The following is a 17256-nucleotide window of genomic DNA, read 5'->3' as shown; positions in this document are numbered from 1 at the left end:
GGAATCGGTATGTTGAACTGCAAAACTTTAAATCAAATTCAAAGGAAATCACCTGTGGGGTCCCCCAGGGGTCAGCGTTGGGACCATTGTTGTATAAATAATGTATGTGAGGTGTCAAAAACACTGAAAACCGTTTTATTTGCTGATGATACTAATTTAATCTGTTCTGGGGAAAATCTGGAACAATTCTTGGATACAGTGGAAAAGGAACTAATAAAGATGAAGAGCTGGTTTGATGCACCCAACTTTTTTATTCATGAAAAGAGCAAAATTTCAAAGTGGCTTGTTTGGTGGATATTTTCCATGTAGCTCTCAGTCTCGGCCCCCTAGCAGATGGTCTGATCGCATACGCGGAGTTTGTTGGGGGGGCAGGAGGAGCACTGCCCCCTGGTGGCTCAAACGGGTAATTGCATTGTTTCAAAAATGAGTGGAATAATTACATCTGGCATGACCAGATATTTTATAAATATCTTAAATAACACAAAACAACTAAATGGTGGTAGGTAATGCATCAGATTTCATATACTGTTTTAGTAAAAAGTATTATTATTACCTGGCTGACGATGGGAGCAGCAGAATGCAAAAAATGAAAATTACTGTTGCACTAGTCTGGACATCTTGCCGTGCCAACCTTGCAATAAAGGTTTCCTAAATGCCATGTATATACATGTAATGTCAGCTTACTAATTGATTGCGGGTTTTGTGTAGATTTGGACTTTTATACGTTTATTCCACTTTGTTTAAACGGCGAAGTGGAGAGGCCTTGTTCACCTGTTTGGAGCTGGCTGGTGAATGTGACGCTCGTATCGGCCTTGCTGGATACACCGTGACCCTTTCTGTGGATCTACTGATTGCTGTGGATTATTTTTTTTTGTGTCATTGGATTACGGCAAAATACGGATTTCTTTTCTCAACGTGTCTTAACGTTTTATGGTGCGTTTGGAGAGGCATCTCAACAGACTGTAGGTCCAACACTGATTGTTCACCGTTACATTTTAGTTGAATTTAAGCGTCTGTCTATTGCGTTCCAAAACAGCCGTGCCGCGATTGGATTTCATAAGGGCAAATTGTTAAATTGTTACAATGTAACTTAAAAACTTTAAAAATAAACATATGTGTTTTGGAATATAATGTTCAGCTTCGGCAGCTTTACCTATGTGCTAAAATATACAATGACGAAGCATAGTGACAAGTCCATAGCAACCAGTGTGGAATTGTTATTTCCCAGTATGCTTTGCTGAATGGTCTCAATATTTTATCGTTTTATTTCATGTGAATACTAGTTTACTAGAGGAGTAACTTAGTATTTGAAGTAATGCAGTAATACAGGAAGTGTGCATTTAGTTTCCAGTGCTTATTGTGTTTCCACAACAATGTTAGTGATAAATCTACTGAAATGGCCACCATACCATAACAGAGGAGTGTGATGTGTAAGATGAGAAAGCAGAGGTTAACTTCTATATATCATGGCTGTAAAAAGCAAATGTTATGTGTACTTCTTTGCTAAGTGCAAACTTGCACGCAAAGGGAGGGTCATACCTCCTTTTCATATCATGTTGGTGGGTCATAGAGAAATTATTATTGACAAGGGGAGGGTCAATTCTTTTTATCCTAAAGGTACCAAAACTCCTCCGGTGGCCCCTTAATTAAATAACGAACAGTCCCTTGTAGAGCACCAACTAATTCATTCTTCGTCAAACTAAACACGGAAGTTAAAGTAAAGTTCTTGTTGACTTAAAAACTGCACAAATCATGTACAAAGTACATAAACGACAGATATCGGATAGTATCCAAGGATTGTTCCAAATGAGAGAGAGCAAACATCCCTTAAGTATTTAAGATTATTTATTTTTGTTGGGCATTTCTGGCTTTAATTGATAGGACAGAGATATGAAAGGGGAGAGAGAGAGGAAAACAAGCAAGAAACCATCACAGGTCGGACTCAAACCCTGGACCTTCTGCGTCAAGGAATAAACCTCTATATACAGTCGTGAAAAAATTAGGACACCCATGCTAAAGTTGACTAAAAAGAGGAATAAAAAAATCATCTTTTGGAAAGTGATCTTAATGCCTTAATTAAAAAAATTAGGAAAAATCCAGTCTTTAAGGACACCAATTTTCTTTGTGAATGAATAATGTAGCATAAATAAATAAATGTTCTTCCTTAAAATACAGGGGGCATAAGTCAGTACACCCCTAAATTCCCATAGAGGCAGGTATTTATTTTTAAAGGCCAGTTATTTCATGGATCCAGGATACTATGCATCAAGGGATAAAGTTCCCTTGGCCTTTGGAATTAAAATAGCCCCACATCATCACATCCCCTTCACCGTACCTAGAGATTGGCATGGGGTACTTTCCATAAGATCATCTCTCAATGCAAATCAAACCAGCTATTAGGCTAACTGAAATAAAACCATGCCAATCTCTAGGTATGGTGAAGGGCATGTGATGATGTGGGGCTATTTTAATTGCAAAGGCCAAGGGAACTTCATCAGGATGCATAGTATCCTGGATCCATGAAATAACTGGCCTTTAACAATAAAAATCTGTCTGCCTCTATGGGAATTTAACATAGGGGTGTACTTACTTATGCCCCCTGTATTTTAACGAAGAACATTTATTTATTTACGATACATTATTCACTCACAAAGAAAATTGGTGTCCTTAAGGATTGGATTTTTCCTCATTTTTTTAATTAAGGCATTAAGATCAATTTCCTAAAGATGATTTTTTTATTCCTCTTTTTAGTCAACTTTAGCATGGGTGTCCTAATTTGTTCACATGACTGTTTGTGCGCCCGCTCTACCAACTGATCTAACCCAGCAACTGTCAAATAAGGATTTAAAAAGAAACTTATAAGAACAAATGGTAAATATCAGTGCATCACAACCAAAGGAGTGTGTGTGTATATATGTACATATGCATCTAAATAGGTCATATATTAAATAGTTTATTATTTTACTAAATTATAAAAAAAAAAAAATCGAAAATGGGGTTAGGACCAAAAAAGATTTTTTTAACTTCTTCCTACTGAATGTGGAAATCCTTATTTGAATCAGTTACTGTCATTTTGAAGGTTATGTTTGCTGAGTGTTTTGTTTGTTTGCGTACTGAAAAATACATGTTCTTTTTTTTTTTTTTACATTTTCAAAATAAACTAAATCTAAAAAAGAAAAAGTGGTTGAATGGTGCAAACTGTACAATTCAATTAACTGATGAATGTGCGATTAAAAAGTGCTAAAAAGCATTAGGGTTGGGTATCGTTTGGATTTTTACAATTCCGATGCCGAACCGGTACTTTTAAAACGATTACGATTCCTAAACCGATTCTTGAAAAACTGAAAAATGACATCAAAGATGTAATATGTTTACTAGCGATCACGTGCAGTGAATGGTTAATATGCTTTTACGTCCGTTTTGGTGAGCCCAGAGGGAAAATATGGCATTTTAAAAGTAGCCTACATTTACGGTAGACTACAGAGGGAGTGTGATATTTTTACGTCCGTTTCGGAGCGACAGAGGGAAAATATTTCAGTCGACACATTAAGTGGAACCGAAATGAGGAACCGAAATTTGCATTCTAATCCGGTCGGATTCCTACCGGTTGCGTAGGAACCGGTTCCATAGTGGAACCGGGTTTCGGTACCCAACCCTAAAAAGCATTGTGAGGCAGTGAACATGGGGACTCTGGGAGTCTGGTTGGTAAACCAGCTTTGTTTTTTATCACAAGTTTTGCATCAGCAGACATATGTCTTTAAGTTGAACACATGAACACATTAGTTACATGGGCAAGGAAGATGGTATCACATGTATATCCATTTCACATTTTCTTTTTCATTTAGATTTCATTCACCACAAATCCTCTGAATAGCATAATCATTCTATGCTTTTATACATCACAAGCCGCAGGCTCCAAAATGAGTCAACACCTCTTGAAAACAATCTGAGCACAAAGAGTTGTATTACACTGCTTTCGTTTTAGTAATGTGGACCTAATCAACTCAAGTTTCTCTGTCAAATGGTGGACTAAACAAGTGAGCAGACAGTGAGACAGGGAGGCAGACATACAGTTTGGGGAGGATCCTACCTCCAGCTGGTATGCTGTCCAACAGGTTTGTGATGTGACGTTTCTCTGAGAAGACAGCACAACCCTTAGTGGCCTGACGGTTTCAACACAAAATGCAGCATAAGGAAGTTAAGTCTGTTTGAGTAATGTTTGGGCCTCCATGTTTCTGAGAATCTAAAAGAATAAGTGGTGTTTCTCCTGGAAAGCTTTGACAGACGGGCAAACTGCAGCCAACAGGTGAGTGTTGGAGGCTCGTGCTTTACATACTCAGGCCTCTGGCCAGCTGTGTTGGATTCATTAACACAGAGGCTCTCTCATTTTCGGTTGTAGTTTCTGCTTCAATGGCAGCCGTGTCCGCTGTGTGGATTCCCATGCTGTCCCTGCTGCAGCTGACCCACTGCTCCGTCCTCCACAGACAAGCTCCAGGTAAAGCACACCTCTGCTCCGCTCAGCTCAGCTCAGCCAGGCCAACTGCACTCCCCCAGGAAAAACTGCCATTATATGACTCGCTTCTCATAATTCAACCTTGGCATTTGGTAGTACAGGCCTCGCACTAACCAGATCTGATCAGGACATACAGTATGATGATAAATGTGTGGCTGGCTGACGTATCTATGACAGACATGTTCACATTGAGTTTGAACTCGTTAGTTCAACACCTGAACACAGACGTAAAATAGCACAAAAGACATGTATTAGTCTCAGTACATTACAGCCACTTGTTTTTGTATATTGAACAAAATTATAATGTGTCAGAGTTTATGTGTCCATTCACGTTTCAGTTTGAACTTTTTTGAGCATAGCTGGAGTACAGAGCCCAAACAATGCAAACCAGTGGGAAATCCTTTAATACATATACAGTAGTATTCCTGTAGTGGGGTAGTTCATGACTCTATGTGGCGTGTTTGTGCAGGAGAGCCAGTGTTAGTGGACGAGCAGTCAGCCAGCTCCTTCCTGTCCCGCTCGCTGCTCTACAACCACTGGGACTTTGAGTTGGTGGTGCCTGGCAACCTGGAGAGGGAGTGTCTGGAGGAGAAGTGCAGCTATGAGGAGGCCAGAGAGGTGTTCGAGGACGACGCCAAGACGGTAATGCTGCTGCTAGTCTCTGTCTCTGCTCTGCACTCACACAGCCTTTAAATCAAGCCTAACACACTGACTCGGTGCTGACATCACCTGAACATTAGTTAGAAATGATGTGTGACAGCTGTTCTCGTTTAAAGGAACCAGAAATCATTAGAGATCACTTTAGTTTATCACTGCAGTGTTGCATCTGCAGTTTGAGTAGAGAAAACCTGTAGTATCCATTTTATTAAACAATAACTTCCAGATTTATTTACCAAAAGATTAAGCAAACATTTTTGCTTTGCGTTTGAAAAAAGGACTCTTAAAGGTGCAATATGTAATATATTTACTGTATTAAATCCAAAAATGACCACAACGCATCATCAGATATTAAGGAAACATGGTAAGTTGAAATACTTCTTTGTCTTTTCTGACAACAATGCTAATGCCAGTATTTTCTCCTTTTGAAATTTCCGTTCCGTGACGGAATTTCTGAAACGTTAGTACAGCCATGAAAGCAGCAAACAAACGAACAGGATCAACGTAGATAAATTCTACCCGAGCTAAAAAAACCCGGGTAAATATTGGAGATGTATTTGAAAGATGGAGACAGCTTAGAGCCCAAAAGGACTCAGAGTTGGCTAATTCCCTCCTGAACAGGTAAGCATTAGCTTCAGGCTAATTTATCACGGCTACAACGGACGGGCATTTCATGTCATTTCAACATTTGTGTAGCCTACTCTCATTAAATTATATAGCTAGAGTACCCGAGTTGGTTACTCGCAAAAACAATTGAGAAACAGCCAGTAAAGTGATCCCGACTGGTCCTGGCTAACACCGTCATGCTAACCCTGCTAACTGCTAGCTAACATTACCGGAGGACCAGGCAAGCGGGCCACGGCTGTTTACAACCATTGTGACAGACCTATGACAGAAACCGCTAGTTTGACTCCCATCATAATGGAAATCTGCAATTTAACTTGCTCAGCAGCAACATGTTCAGCAGCCGTAGCCGACCAACGGTGAGTCATTTTAAGACGAGAAAGTGGGTCGTCAGTCGGGTAGAGAGGATGGCAAGGTCATGATGTTGTAGCGGTTGTTGCAATAATTTTAAGCTGAGAAAGTGTGTCTGTCAGTCGGGTACAGAGCTCCGTGTGAACACGGGCTTCTATGACTGTCAACATAACCAGCATCTAACGTTAGCTACTCCGCTGTGCTGTGGAGTAATGTCTGGCTATGTGAGACAAGAGTCTAGCAACATTGTTAGATACTGAGGTCTCAACCTGGCAACCTCTGTGAACTTCGAGTCTGGGGAGGAGGGGCCGGGGGGGACGACTCTCTACAGTATTTTGAATTTGTACTGCAGTAACTATTTTAAACACTAGCTGTCAGTATTACATATTGCACCTTTAAGGCTCTGAAAGGTCTGGCGAGGGCTGCTTAATGTTTACTTTCTTTTCATTTAATAACACTACTCCATTAAATCTTCTTTTGCTTTTATTTTTAGGAATCATTTTGGAGCACCTATACCAACAATCAAGGTAATGTTTTGAAAGATGAATATTGATAAAAATCCATTATTGTAGTCTACAGGCCTTGGCATTGGGTTCATTCAGCAGAATGTAGTCTTTTCACATGGAAAATACCTGTGTAACAATAAATAGCCCTATTTGGTTATTATAGTTAACATTATAATATTATAATTTCTGTATGCAAATTTTTTTTTTACTATTTCTGCTTGGTTAAAGGTACATTCCCAGATTTTGTCTCCAAATCCCCACATGTGCTCCTTAATGTCAGCGGAATGCTCCAACACAATTTGTGATTTTGAGTGTGTCTTTGCTCATTTGGAATATCTCAAATCCTTTAGCTTTGGCTGTACTTTATAATCAGGTGCTGTGTGAAGGTGTGTCAAAAGGTTTGGTGTTAATGATATTTTTTCTTTGAAGCGTCTACACGCGGAGTGGATGTGTCCAGCCTGGTGGCGGGGGTCCTGGCTGTCGTGGTGACTGGTGTTATTGTCACTGTGCTGGGAGTCTACTGCTACAAATCCAAGAACAAAGGTGGACGCAGGCCAGCCCAGTAAGTCCACTCTGATGTCCACACTTACACAGAAACACTTAGGGATGTGGAATAAAAGCAGGCCTTCCATCCAGCAACACCATGTTAATGCTGCTGGGCATGACATTTGGTATATTTAAGGGCTTCAGTGACCCCCTCCAACCAGAACACTCAGTGAAGAAGGTCCTGTGGAAAACAAATGGCACATTTACAGGGAAATGGCTCAGAGTCCCTGAGGTCTTAATCTTAATGTAGACTCAAGTGACAAGTCAGCAGACAAGAAGCAAATTCAATGTCCTTCAGAGGAAAACTCGTTTCACAGCAAAGGAAAAGGACCTGATGTTATCCCTTGTGAGGAAAATTCATCAAAATGTATGAAAGACCCAGTTTGTTTCCCATTAGATAATCATTTTACATTTGAGACTTTGTTGATTCCACTGGAGTCACAGAAATAATCCTTAAAAACAAATGTTCTTCTATTGTGCTGTATTCTAGCGTAATCATCTATGCACCTATTCAACATGTGCATTCAAACATTCATCAATTAATTCATTCAATATTCAATTTCTTTACTGTGTGTGGCAAACCAATCATTTCGCTGGAGAGGACGCCTGACTGTAAGCAAAAAGACAACAAACATTATCAGGGATCATTTTTATAATGACATGAACCTAGACTCAGTAACATTGAGCCTAACCCAGTAACAACCATAGATCTATAACAGTTTCTGCTTGTAACACCATCTATAAAAGCAGGGAATCAAACATATTTAGCATCAGATTTACTGAGCACACCCATCGCCCCTGCTTGCCCCGTCTGTCTGAGTTCTGAGTGTGTTGCTGTGTGCTGCAGAGCTCCGGTGATGATGGCAGCAGACGGGCGTCCAGCCCCAGAGAGCGTGCCCCTGGCTGGGATCATCGCCCCCGCCCTACCCAGCTACAACGAGGCTCTGAACCGCTCCGGGCAGCACGATGCCCCCCCACCTCCTTATTCAGGGTGAGTGATGCACCGCACATGGATCCAGGTCCATTGTCTGTGGCCAGCCAAACATCTGCAAAAACAAGTATACAGGTGGATCTGGGAAAAAAAAAAACGAATCTACATTATGTTAAAAATGCATTTCATAACCAGTTCTAACAAAGGAAGACCTTTCATGGGAGACTGGTTCAAACGCAACAAAATACATTTCAATTGCAAAGAAGCACCTGGACATTCAACAGCTTACCGCTCCATTCCTCCACCATCATCTACACAGCGTGCACACACAACATACATCCAAACAACCTTCATTCAGCATCAGGAATGATGCTAGCTCATTTAAAAACCGAATCAATATATACATATATTTTAACTTATGAATAGCAAAGATATGGGTGGGGTCCTAGGTAATTCAGGATAATAATCTAATGAGATGAAATATTACACTAGTTTACTATATAGAAAACTAAATCATAACCAATGAATTTTTTCTGAACTTCTTGTTGAAAATTGTACTTGCTTTGCATTGCCCATCCAGTATTTTCTATTTGATCACAGTGTAATTGAGATTAGACTCCTTTTGTTATGTTTCAGCTCAGTAGTTCACAGTACGCTGAAGTCTCTTTCTAGCTTTGAAACAACACAGTGTTGGACCTCCACGGAGCAGGCTGCTGGGTAACGCAACACTCACAAAGACTTTTCCTCCCTTTGACCACAGGAGCGCGCCATCAGAAGCCGCTGTTCCCGCAGACAACCAATGAGAGGCTGCAGGGCCTCTTTATTCTGGTGATGGGCAGGATGGTTTGAGTGAACTTTGGCACATTGCATGTTTTTGATATACTGTATTTATTAGTGAAGTTATGACACAATCTCAGAATGGACACCGCTGACAGTAGGATCTGCATATTGTCTGTCCACTACATACATGATGCTCTACAGTTCATTTCTCAGGTTGCTCTGTACACACTCTGTTGTGTTTGTAAGGCAGCAGCAAAAGACAATTTCATTCATAGAGAATATTTGTTCTTCAAGAAAACCCAGACATGTTTTATACAATAAATGACATAACAATTACACATGCCTCCAGTCTTTTAATCCATCCTAACTTGTCAAGGCAGTGGAGAAGTCGGCTTCATGTGTCACCATAGACACTGAAGTCAGGAGGCAATCAGCTCATCATCCTTCACATGTTGCAACTGTATCACAGCAGCAGAAATACAGCTGCACACTGCGCTGCTGTGCATGGCAAACTGTGTGTGTGTGTGTGTGTGTGTGTGAGCAAGGGAGGGAGGGAAGGAGAGAGGATGAACGCCAGCCCAGTCATTCCTCTTAAAAATGGCGTCTTGTGAACAAAAAGAGTGAAAGTAGCTGTGCCGTGCTGTGCGGGTGCTGTGCTGAGCAGCAGCTTCAATGTGAAACTAGCTTCGCTTCTTAAAGCTGCTGAAGAACGCGGAGCATCTGTCCTGCGGCCCATCAGCCACACAGGAGACAATAGACAGGGAGATATATGGGCAGAGGAGTGGAGGGAGGAGACTGTGCCTGTGCGTGCCCCCCCCCCCCCAATCGCTCCTTCTCCTCCATCCATTCCTCCCATTCTACAGACTCGTCAAGCGGAGAAATAAACAGAAGCGAGCACAGAGGAGGGAAGACATTCCTCCCTCCCCTCCCCCTCACTATCTGTCCATCTTCACCCAGTCCTTTCTTCCATGGAGAGGAATTATACCGCTGCAGGCTTCGGAGATCTCGGGGCTGGGACGGGATGGAGTTACGACAGATCGGCCAAGGCAAGGTAAGCTTGGCTAGCCTGAGCCCGGGCACCGTGTGTGCTCTGTGGGCGCATCAGTGTGCGGAACAATGCTCTGCTGCATGCTGCTGCTGCTGCACGGCCAACAGCCAGGCTCAGGTACAGACAGCGGAGTGTCATCTGGGGGGGGGGGAGTGGGGGGGACGGGCTGTCTCCAAAATGCATGGAATGCGATGGAAGGTTCATAGTGAAACTGAGACAGAGGAGAGGGGAGAATCGGAGGGGGATGGGTCGCTGGAAGCCGATCGGTTTCTTATAAAAAAAAGAAAGAAAGATCACATCTAGGTTCCAGCACTGCATTGTCTCCGCTGCAGCTTTGTCTACATTTGGACTGAAATGCATGACAGGAAAAGCCGCAGCTTGATGCTAACGTACAGTCAGCTGTTGGCTGCTATTAGCCCTGCGTCCAGTCTTCCATACAATAGAAAAACTACATGTGCAAATGAAATCATGTGCCAAATAACAGAGTCATTTCATATGAAAACCTTCAATCAAATGTGGTCAAACTAAAGAGTTATGTGGTAAAAGCAGATGCATGAATCTATTCATAAAATGTGTCAAATATGGCTGAAGCTACGAGGGAACTTTCCGCTCCAACATCTAGGATGACATTCTCCTTATTAGTAAACACCACTTTACAATATGTCACGTGACTGACAAACGTGCCCGACTGTCACCGAATGAAACGCCTAAACACCAGGTAGGCTAACGTTAGCTGTCAGCCAGCCAGGCTACGTGTGGAGTCCCATTAGCCTTAATGTGACAGCATGCAGCCACAGACATACAGTATATAGCTGCATATACACATGTCTATACGTATGTCTATGGCTGCAGCCAGCTCCCTCATTCCCATCTAAGTGGCTTCTCCGTGTTACGTTACAGTAAAACGTTAGCAAGGCTAACCTTAGTTATCCACAAAGAGAGACAGGAAACGCTGTCATATACGCTACAAACTCCAACCTTGTAGCCGGGTGGTGTATTTATAATAATAAGTGACGGATGAAGTGGGCTTCCTGACACGTCAGTGTTGTAACTTGTGTGTTGGAATGAAGCGCGTTACAGAGTAATGCTAAAGTTACCTAGCTCCTCTTATAGCTTCGCTACCCTCCACGTTAGTGGTCGCCTTGACAACCACATCAGTCTTCCGTCAGACCAATAGGGTTCCTAACTGTAGCCTACTTTCTTTCTGGCTCTCAGTGACGTTCCAAATCATGCCCATGTCGGCTGTGAGCTATGGAAAGCCCTTTTAACATGTAATAACTAGACTGGATATTTACTGCAGATATCCAAAAAGAGAGAAAAAAAAACACGTTTGTTTGTTGTTCATTTCTTAATATACGTTGTAATGATTCATCAAACAACAAACAAAAAGCTATTCTGCATCTACAAATATGAGTTCAGGCAGTTTAGTTGGATTTGCACTCCAATAATTCCCAGTTATTCTACAGTAATGCTTGTTTTAATTGAGGTGAAAGGCCAGAGTGAGGCTTTCAGGGTCAAGGCCATGACGCTGCTGCCTTCACTCACTCTTTGTAAATTCCCAATGTCCATGACTGTCATCAATCCATGTTGTGTAGGCCTATTTTGGTTTAAAGCTATAGTGCGCAACTTTTTTTTAATATTAATAAACGCCCGTTCCATTCAAGCCATTGCCAAATGAGTTGACACCAAGCTAATTAAGCAGCTCCACACAACTCTCTCTGTGTATCTCAGTACTAGTGCAGTGCCCAGTGGTGTAGTAGGCCTATACGTGACACGCAGCCCAGTAAGAAAGCTCCAGGATTTCCGTAAACCTACTTACCTCGCTGAGCGCACTACCTAGTGTGTGGCCGAGCGAGAGAGACTGACGGTGGATGCGCTCAGAGCAGACAGGTGTTGGCTATCGGAGCGGACAGGAAATTAGCAGTGAAGTTTAAGTAAAATGTTCAGGGTAGGTTTGTCCATGAATAAAGTCAGTTTCTAGGCATGGGCATGGGATAATGCCTCCACAAATGCATAAATTACACGTCTGACAGTAACCTAGAGCTGGGCTACCTAGTTGCAGCAATTTTTTCATACCCTTTTTATTTATTTTTAGTTTGAGCAATAATTACATTTGTCTGTTTTTTATATGATTTTCGATATCTCAGTCTCAAGACACGGATTATTACAGTATACCCACTACAATAAACTAGACTACACTGACAATGTCCGTTCAAATCGTGCCTGTTCAGAACGGGCCGACTGCTTGGCCTCCTGTATCGCTGCATTCTCCAGAACCAAATTGTACCTGGAATCACTTACAGAAGGACTCCAAATCACTTAATATGCAACCCCGCTGTATACTACTGACTTACTGTGTACTTGTACTTCAGAGGAAAACATTGTAGTTCTACATTTACCTGACAGAGAACATTGCAGATTCAGACTTTTCCTCGCAAAATATCACAATTAAAATGTGATTCGCAGGGGTAACGGTAATGTTATTAGTGTTATACTGTAAGTTAGCAGAACACTTAAACAACCGAAACCCAGGGTGAGAATGAGTGAGAATGAGGAAGACTATTCTCTTTGCCCGTCAGCTCTGAGATGACCTTATGTTCTGTCTTCTTTTTAGAAGTGGTGAATTTACAGCTCAGAGCGACGTAACACTATATAGTGTCTGGCTTTTGTTTGATATCCAGTGTAGGCAAAAATGCCTTTTTATTGAGTTTCCTCTTAACGAAATGCTCTGAGTGGATGAATGCTTCATGAGATATTTCAAAGACACACACACACACACACACACACACACACACACACACACACGCATTCCCCGATTTATAGTTAGATGGCTAAATGTTTACAAAATGGTTTAGTCCGGCGGACAGCAGCTCTGGTCGTGTGCTGGCTGGGTTTGAGTTGCTGCAGCCGCGACTAAAGGTCCACAGCTTGTGTGGACTCTATGTGCTAGGAGCCGGCCATCATTTGTTGACGTAAGCGGACTCCATTTCTAAGCTAACGTTAGCACCTATACTGTGGCACCAATCACAAGGAACTGACTCATGACTGTTGTTGGCACAAACAATGTCACTGGCCCGAACGGGCCAATCAACTTGCCCGACATACCTGGGCCATTACTTATCTCGAACCCTGACTATATGACCTATATCTGTCATGTGTTTTTTTTTGTGGCACTATCTTTGTGGGGACCCGTCATTGACATAATGCATTCCCTAGCCCCTTACCCTAACCTTAACCATCACAACTAAATGCCTAACCTTAACCCTTACCCTCACCCTAACCATAACCTAATTCTAACCCTAACCCTAAAACCAAGTCTTAACCCTCAAACAGCCCTTTAAATTGTGGGGTCCACCATTTTGGCCCCACAAAGCTGTTGGGACCTCACAAGTATAATGGACTCCCGATTTTTGGACCCCACAAATATAGTTAAACAAGCCCCCCCCCCCCCCGCGCGCGGCAGATCACACCCAGATATCTAGTTTTCAACGCTAGTCCGTGACACCATGTAGCTGAGCTGAGGTACAGACAAAACAAAAATTATTCATTAGCTCTGAATGTACAAACTGTTGAGGGTGAAGTAAAGAAAAAGAGAAGGTAGCCTACTTTTCGAACAAGTGCCGCATTGACAAAACGTACAGCGAAAGACCATGCACAACATTTCAGACCGTCTTGCCAACTTGTATTAAACATCAATGTACGCTGTGACGATTTTTCAGTCGCTGAAAGCTGCTGCTGTTTTAATCCTGTCGGCTCTCTGCTGCCCAGTTCCACACACACACACACGCACACACACGCACACACACACACACACACACACGCACACACACACGCACACACACACACGCACACACACGCACACACACACACACACACACACACACACACACACACACACACACACCCCTACCCACACACACCCACCCACACCCACACACCCACCCACACCCACACACCCCCACCCACCCACACCCACAACCACACACCCACACCCACCCATACCCACACACTCCCACCCACACCCCTACACCCACACCCACCCACACACACACACACACACACACACACACACACACACACACACACACACACACACACACGGTGGATCTGGGAAAAAACAGAGATGAGATGTACACGATGACCTAAACTGTGGACAGCTACGCTCATTATTGTAAGTGCAATGATAAGTTACAGTCCAATAAGTACTTTATCAAACCATATGAATGTGTGTCCCAGGCCAGGTTAGGAAATTAACTAACTAAGATCAACAAGCCACTGACAGAAATGTTCAAATTTGATTAATTCAATAAATTTTTTGTCTTAAATCCACCAGCCATTTTCTTATTATACCAACATTTGCAGCATCCTGACCCTTTTTGGAAAGGTTACTAGGAAAACTCAGCCCAGAGTAATTTTATTCTCCCCAAAAATAAAAAGTTTCCTTTTTATTTTTAAAGAACTATACAAAAAAGCAACTTTCACTGTCTCTCGCAACTTCATTGCAACAAAAATACAAAAGACATCGCAACTTTTATCGCAATTTTTTACAAAAGCTCCGGGAAAATCAGGCATTTTGGGCCGCAACAATCTCAAAAAAAGGACGTGAAATCCTGGCGGGACTGGTTAATGCTATGTTACTGAGAGATGAGTCAATATTTTTTTTGTTCATTAAACATGTAGGTCTACAATTACTGTAGAATATGACCAAACTGACCAAACACAATTTTACCATGGTCTCACAGGCTTTTTTTCACATCACTTTTTATTTGCCTATATTAATACAATATGTATTAATAATAAAAAATAATGTATTGAAGCAATTCAAAATATGCTAGTGCACTTTCTTTTATAAATTTGAATTCCGGAAAAAGTGGCTGGTAAAAAATATAAGTGTCTGGTAAAATTGGGGAAAAAAGTAAATTTCCCACCCTGACACCATCCGTTATTTCCGGCCTTAAATTGGCTATATGTAACTTTCAGTTTGTGTTGATTCTAGCGGCCACTTTGGACTAAAGCGGTAGTGTTTTTACCACACCTGCTGTCATAAAGGTCTTTTTTTTACCGTGCTGTATTACCCCACTGTAGATTACTGAGTTAGCATTAACAGGAGGTCATATAATTGCGATGAATGTTTTGCTCAGACAGAAAGTCATTCATTTACAATAAGAGAATACGTTACAGATGCATTGTTGCATTTCAAGTAACTTAGCCTACTTTGGATGTATCATGAGATAAACCGGGTAACACTGTCACTCTCCACGAGCCAAACCATTAGGAGTTTGTTGTAGCAACCAACGTAGTAATAACTTACATTAATAAAGCACATTTTTTATGAAACCCACAGACACTTTACACAGGTACAGGAGGAAAAGGGAAAAGATAATAGTAGGCCAACACAAACACGGGCTGATGACGGAATGATTAAAGGAACACGCCGACTTATTGGGACTTTAGCTTATTCACCGTATCCCCCAGAGTTAGATAAGTCCATACATACCCTTCTCATCTCCGTGCGTGTTGTAACTCTGTCTGACGTCCCCAGCGCTAGCTAAGCCTAGCACAGATCCTGGAGGTAACCGGTTCCAACTAGCCTACTGCTCCGAATAAGTTTTAACATGTTCCTATTTACATGTTGTGATTTGTATAGTCACAGGGTGTACAAATATCAAGGTCACATGAGACACAGCCATCTTCTAACCGTATACAAACTGGGAACTATATTCTCAGAAAGGCGAAGCACTGCTACTTCTGCTACTTCTGCTACTTGGGCGGAGTGATTTGCTAGTAGCGCCTGAAGCCCTGTGGTGAGGAGCAGAGAGTTTGCCTGGAGTTCGCTCAGAGTTGGAGTAATAGAGTCAACAATTACTAAACTTAGCACAAAAAGTAAGGAAATTTGTGTTTGGTAGATTATTTCTCTGTGGTAACAATGCTTTTTGGCAATACATCTTATAACGTTGGAAAGCCTGTTTAGTTCCCTTTCAAATGGTGCCCCATTTGTAAGGAACATGCATTTGTGGGATGAGCAGCAGCGCTGAGTATGTGGGTTGCACCCATGAAAAATTTCCCAAATCTTCTCTGCCAATGCCAAACAGCTTATTCTGCCATTGACTCGTTTAGTGTTTGGTGGATTGGATGATTGAAGTTTGAAGAAACAAGACATATTGGCAATTTAACAATGTATTCATTTCACAAACAGGAGCCTCAGTAGCGTGTGGAAGAACCATACACAGTCACAACAGCCTGGCACCTCCTCCTCATGCTGGTCACCAGCCTGGTCACACACTGCTGTGGGATGGCATCCCATTCTTCAACCAGCATTCGTCGCAAGTCAGCCAACGTAGTTGTGTTGGTCACTCTGGCACGAACAGCACGCCCAAGCTGATCCCACAAGTGTTCAATGGGGTTGAGGTCAGGACTGCTGGCAGGCCATTCCGTCCTCTCCACTCCCACATTCTGGAGGTAGTCTCTGATAAACCCCGCCCTGTGGGGGCGAGCGTTGTCATCTTGGAGGATAGAGTTCGGTCCCAGACTGTGGCGATATGGGATTGCCACTAGTTGCAGAATCTCACCTCTATATCTCTCTGCATTGAGATTGCCTCCAATGATGACAAGCCTTGTTTTTCCAGTGAGGGAGATGCCGCCCCACACCATCACACTGCCTCCACCAAAAGGTGTTACTCTATCGGTGCAGCAATCAGCATAGCATTCTCCGCGTCTTCTCCACACTTTGACCCTACGCTCCAACTGCCGTAGGCAGAATCATCCAATCCACCAAACACCAAACGAGTCAATGGCAGAATAAACTGTTTGGCATTGGCAGAGAAGATTTGGCAAATTGTTCATGGGAGCAGTAGGCTAGTTAGTTGTTCTTCGTTTAATTTCCTTCTTTTCTGTGATGGCCCTGCCCCAGTATCAGCCATAACTACAACAGATAACTTCTAAAATAACATTAAAAGACAATTAGGCCTATAGAAAGAAATCTCCTTCTACATTTTACCTGGCTGGATACAATAACACAGGCTTTTCCGGCATTATGCAGAAATCTGTGACCCGTCAGAATGTGTGCTCTGTAGCGCCGTCTAAAAACTACATAAAAAATAGCGTTCTTTTCACTGTTAGTCTTGTTTGCTGTTACAGGTCATTTATGATCATCAGATGAAAAATGACAAGAGTTTCAGAAACACTAAAAAGTTACATTAACGTCACTTTAACGTTGGAGGGTAGAACGACAGTGGAAATCCACCAAGCTCCGTGCTCACCATCTCTATCACAAGAATATTACCTGAGTTTAACAGTATGG

General features: G+C 42.2%; 2 protein-coding genes across 2 annotated transcripts in view; both read left to right on the top strand.

The window, feature by feature from the left end:
- The first annotated feature begins 4085 nt into the window (after window positions 1-4085).
- Window positions 4086-9242, top strand: prrg2 (proline rich Gla (G-carboxyglutamic acid) 2). The gene is made up of 7 exons (XM_031292580.2): window positions 4086-4306; window positions 4400-4495; window positions 4983-5155; window positions 6639-6672; window positions 7081-7213; window positions 8045-8188; window positions 8889-9242. Exons 2-7 carry the CDS (start codon window positions 4411-4413, stop codon window positions 8929-8931), a joined length of 612 nt encoding a protein of 203 aa, XP_031148440.1. The 5' UTR covers window positions 4086-4306; window positions 4400-4410; the 3' UTR covers window positions 8932-9242.
- Window positions 9243-9459: 217 nt separating this feature from the next.
- The window catches only part of prr12b (proline rich 12b), a 37769-nt gene continuing 29972 nt past the window's right edge, over window positions 9460-17256 (top strand). The window contains exon 1 of the mRNA XM_031292587.2: window positions 9460-9959. Coding sequence (XP_031148447.1) covers window positions 9877-9959 — 83 coding nt within the window. The 5' untranslated portion in view covers window positions 9460-9876. The remainder of the gene's footprint in view (window positions 9960-17256) is intronic.

This window comes from Sander lucioperca, chromosome 2 (assembly GCF_008315115.2).
Source record: "Sander lucioperca isolate FBNREF2018 chromosome 2, SLUC_FBN_1.2, whole genome shotgun sequence".
In the NCBI taxonomy this organism is placed as follows: Eukaryota; Metazoa; Chordata; class Actinopteri; order Perciformes; family Percidae; genus Sander; species Sander lucioperca.
This window is presented reverse-complemented; position numbering and strand designations above follow the sequence as displayed.

Bases quoted from the DNA above. Each gene is read 5' to 3' on its own strand.
- prrg2 (XM_031292580.2), top strand. From the start codon at position 4,411: ATGGCAGCCGTGTCCGCTGTGTGGATTCCCATGCTGTCCCTGCTGCAG. The intron at 6,673-7,080 runs GTAATGTTTTGA...TTTTCTTTGAAG, and splicing joins CACCTATACCAACAATCAAG to CGTCTACACGCGGAGTGGAT. The intron at 7,214-8,044 runs GTAAGTCCACTC...TGTGTGCTGCAG, and splicing joins GGTGGACGCAGGCCAGCCCA to AGCTCCGGTGATGATGGCAG.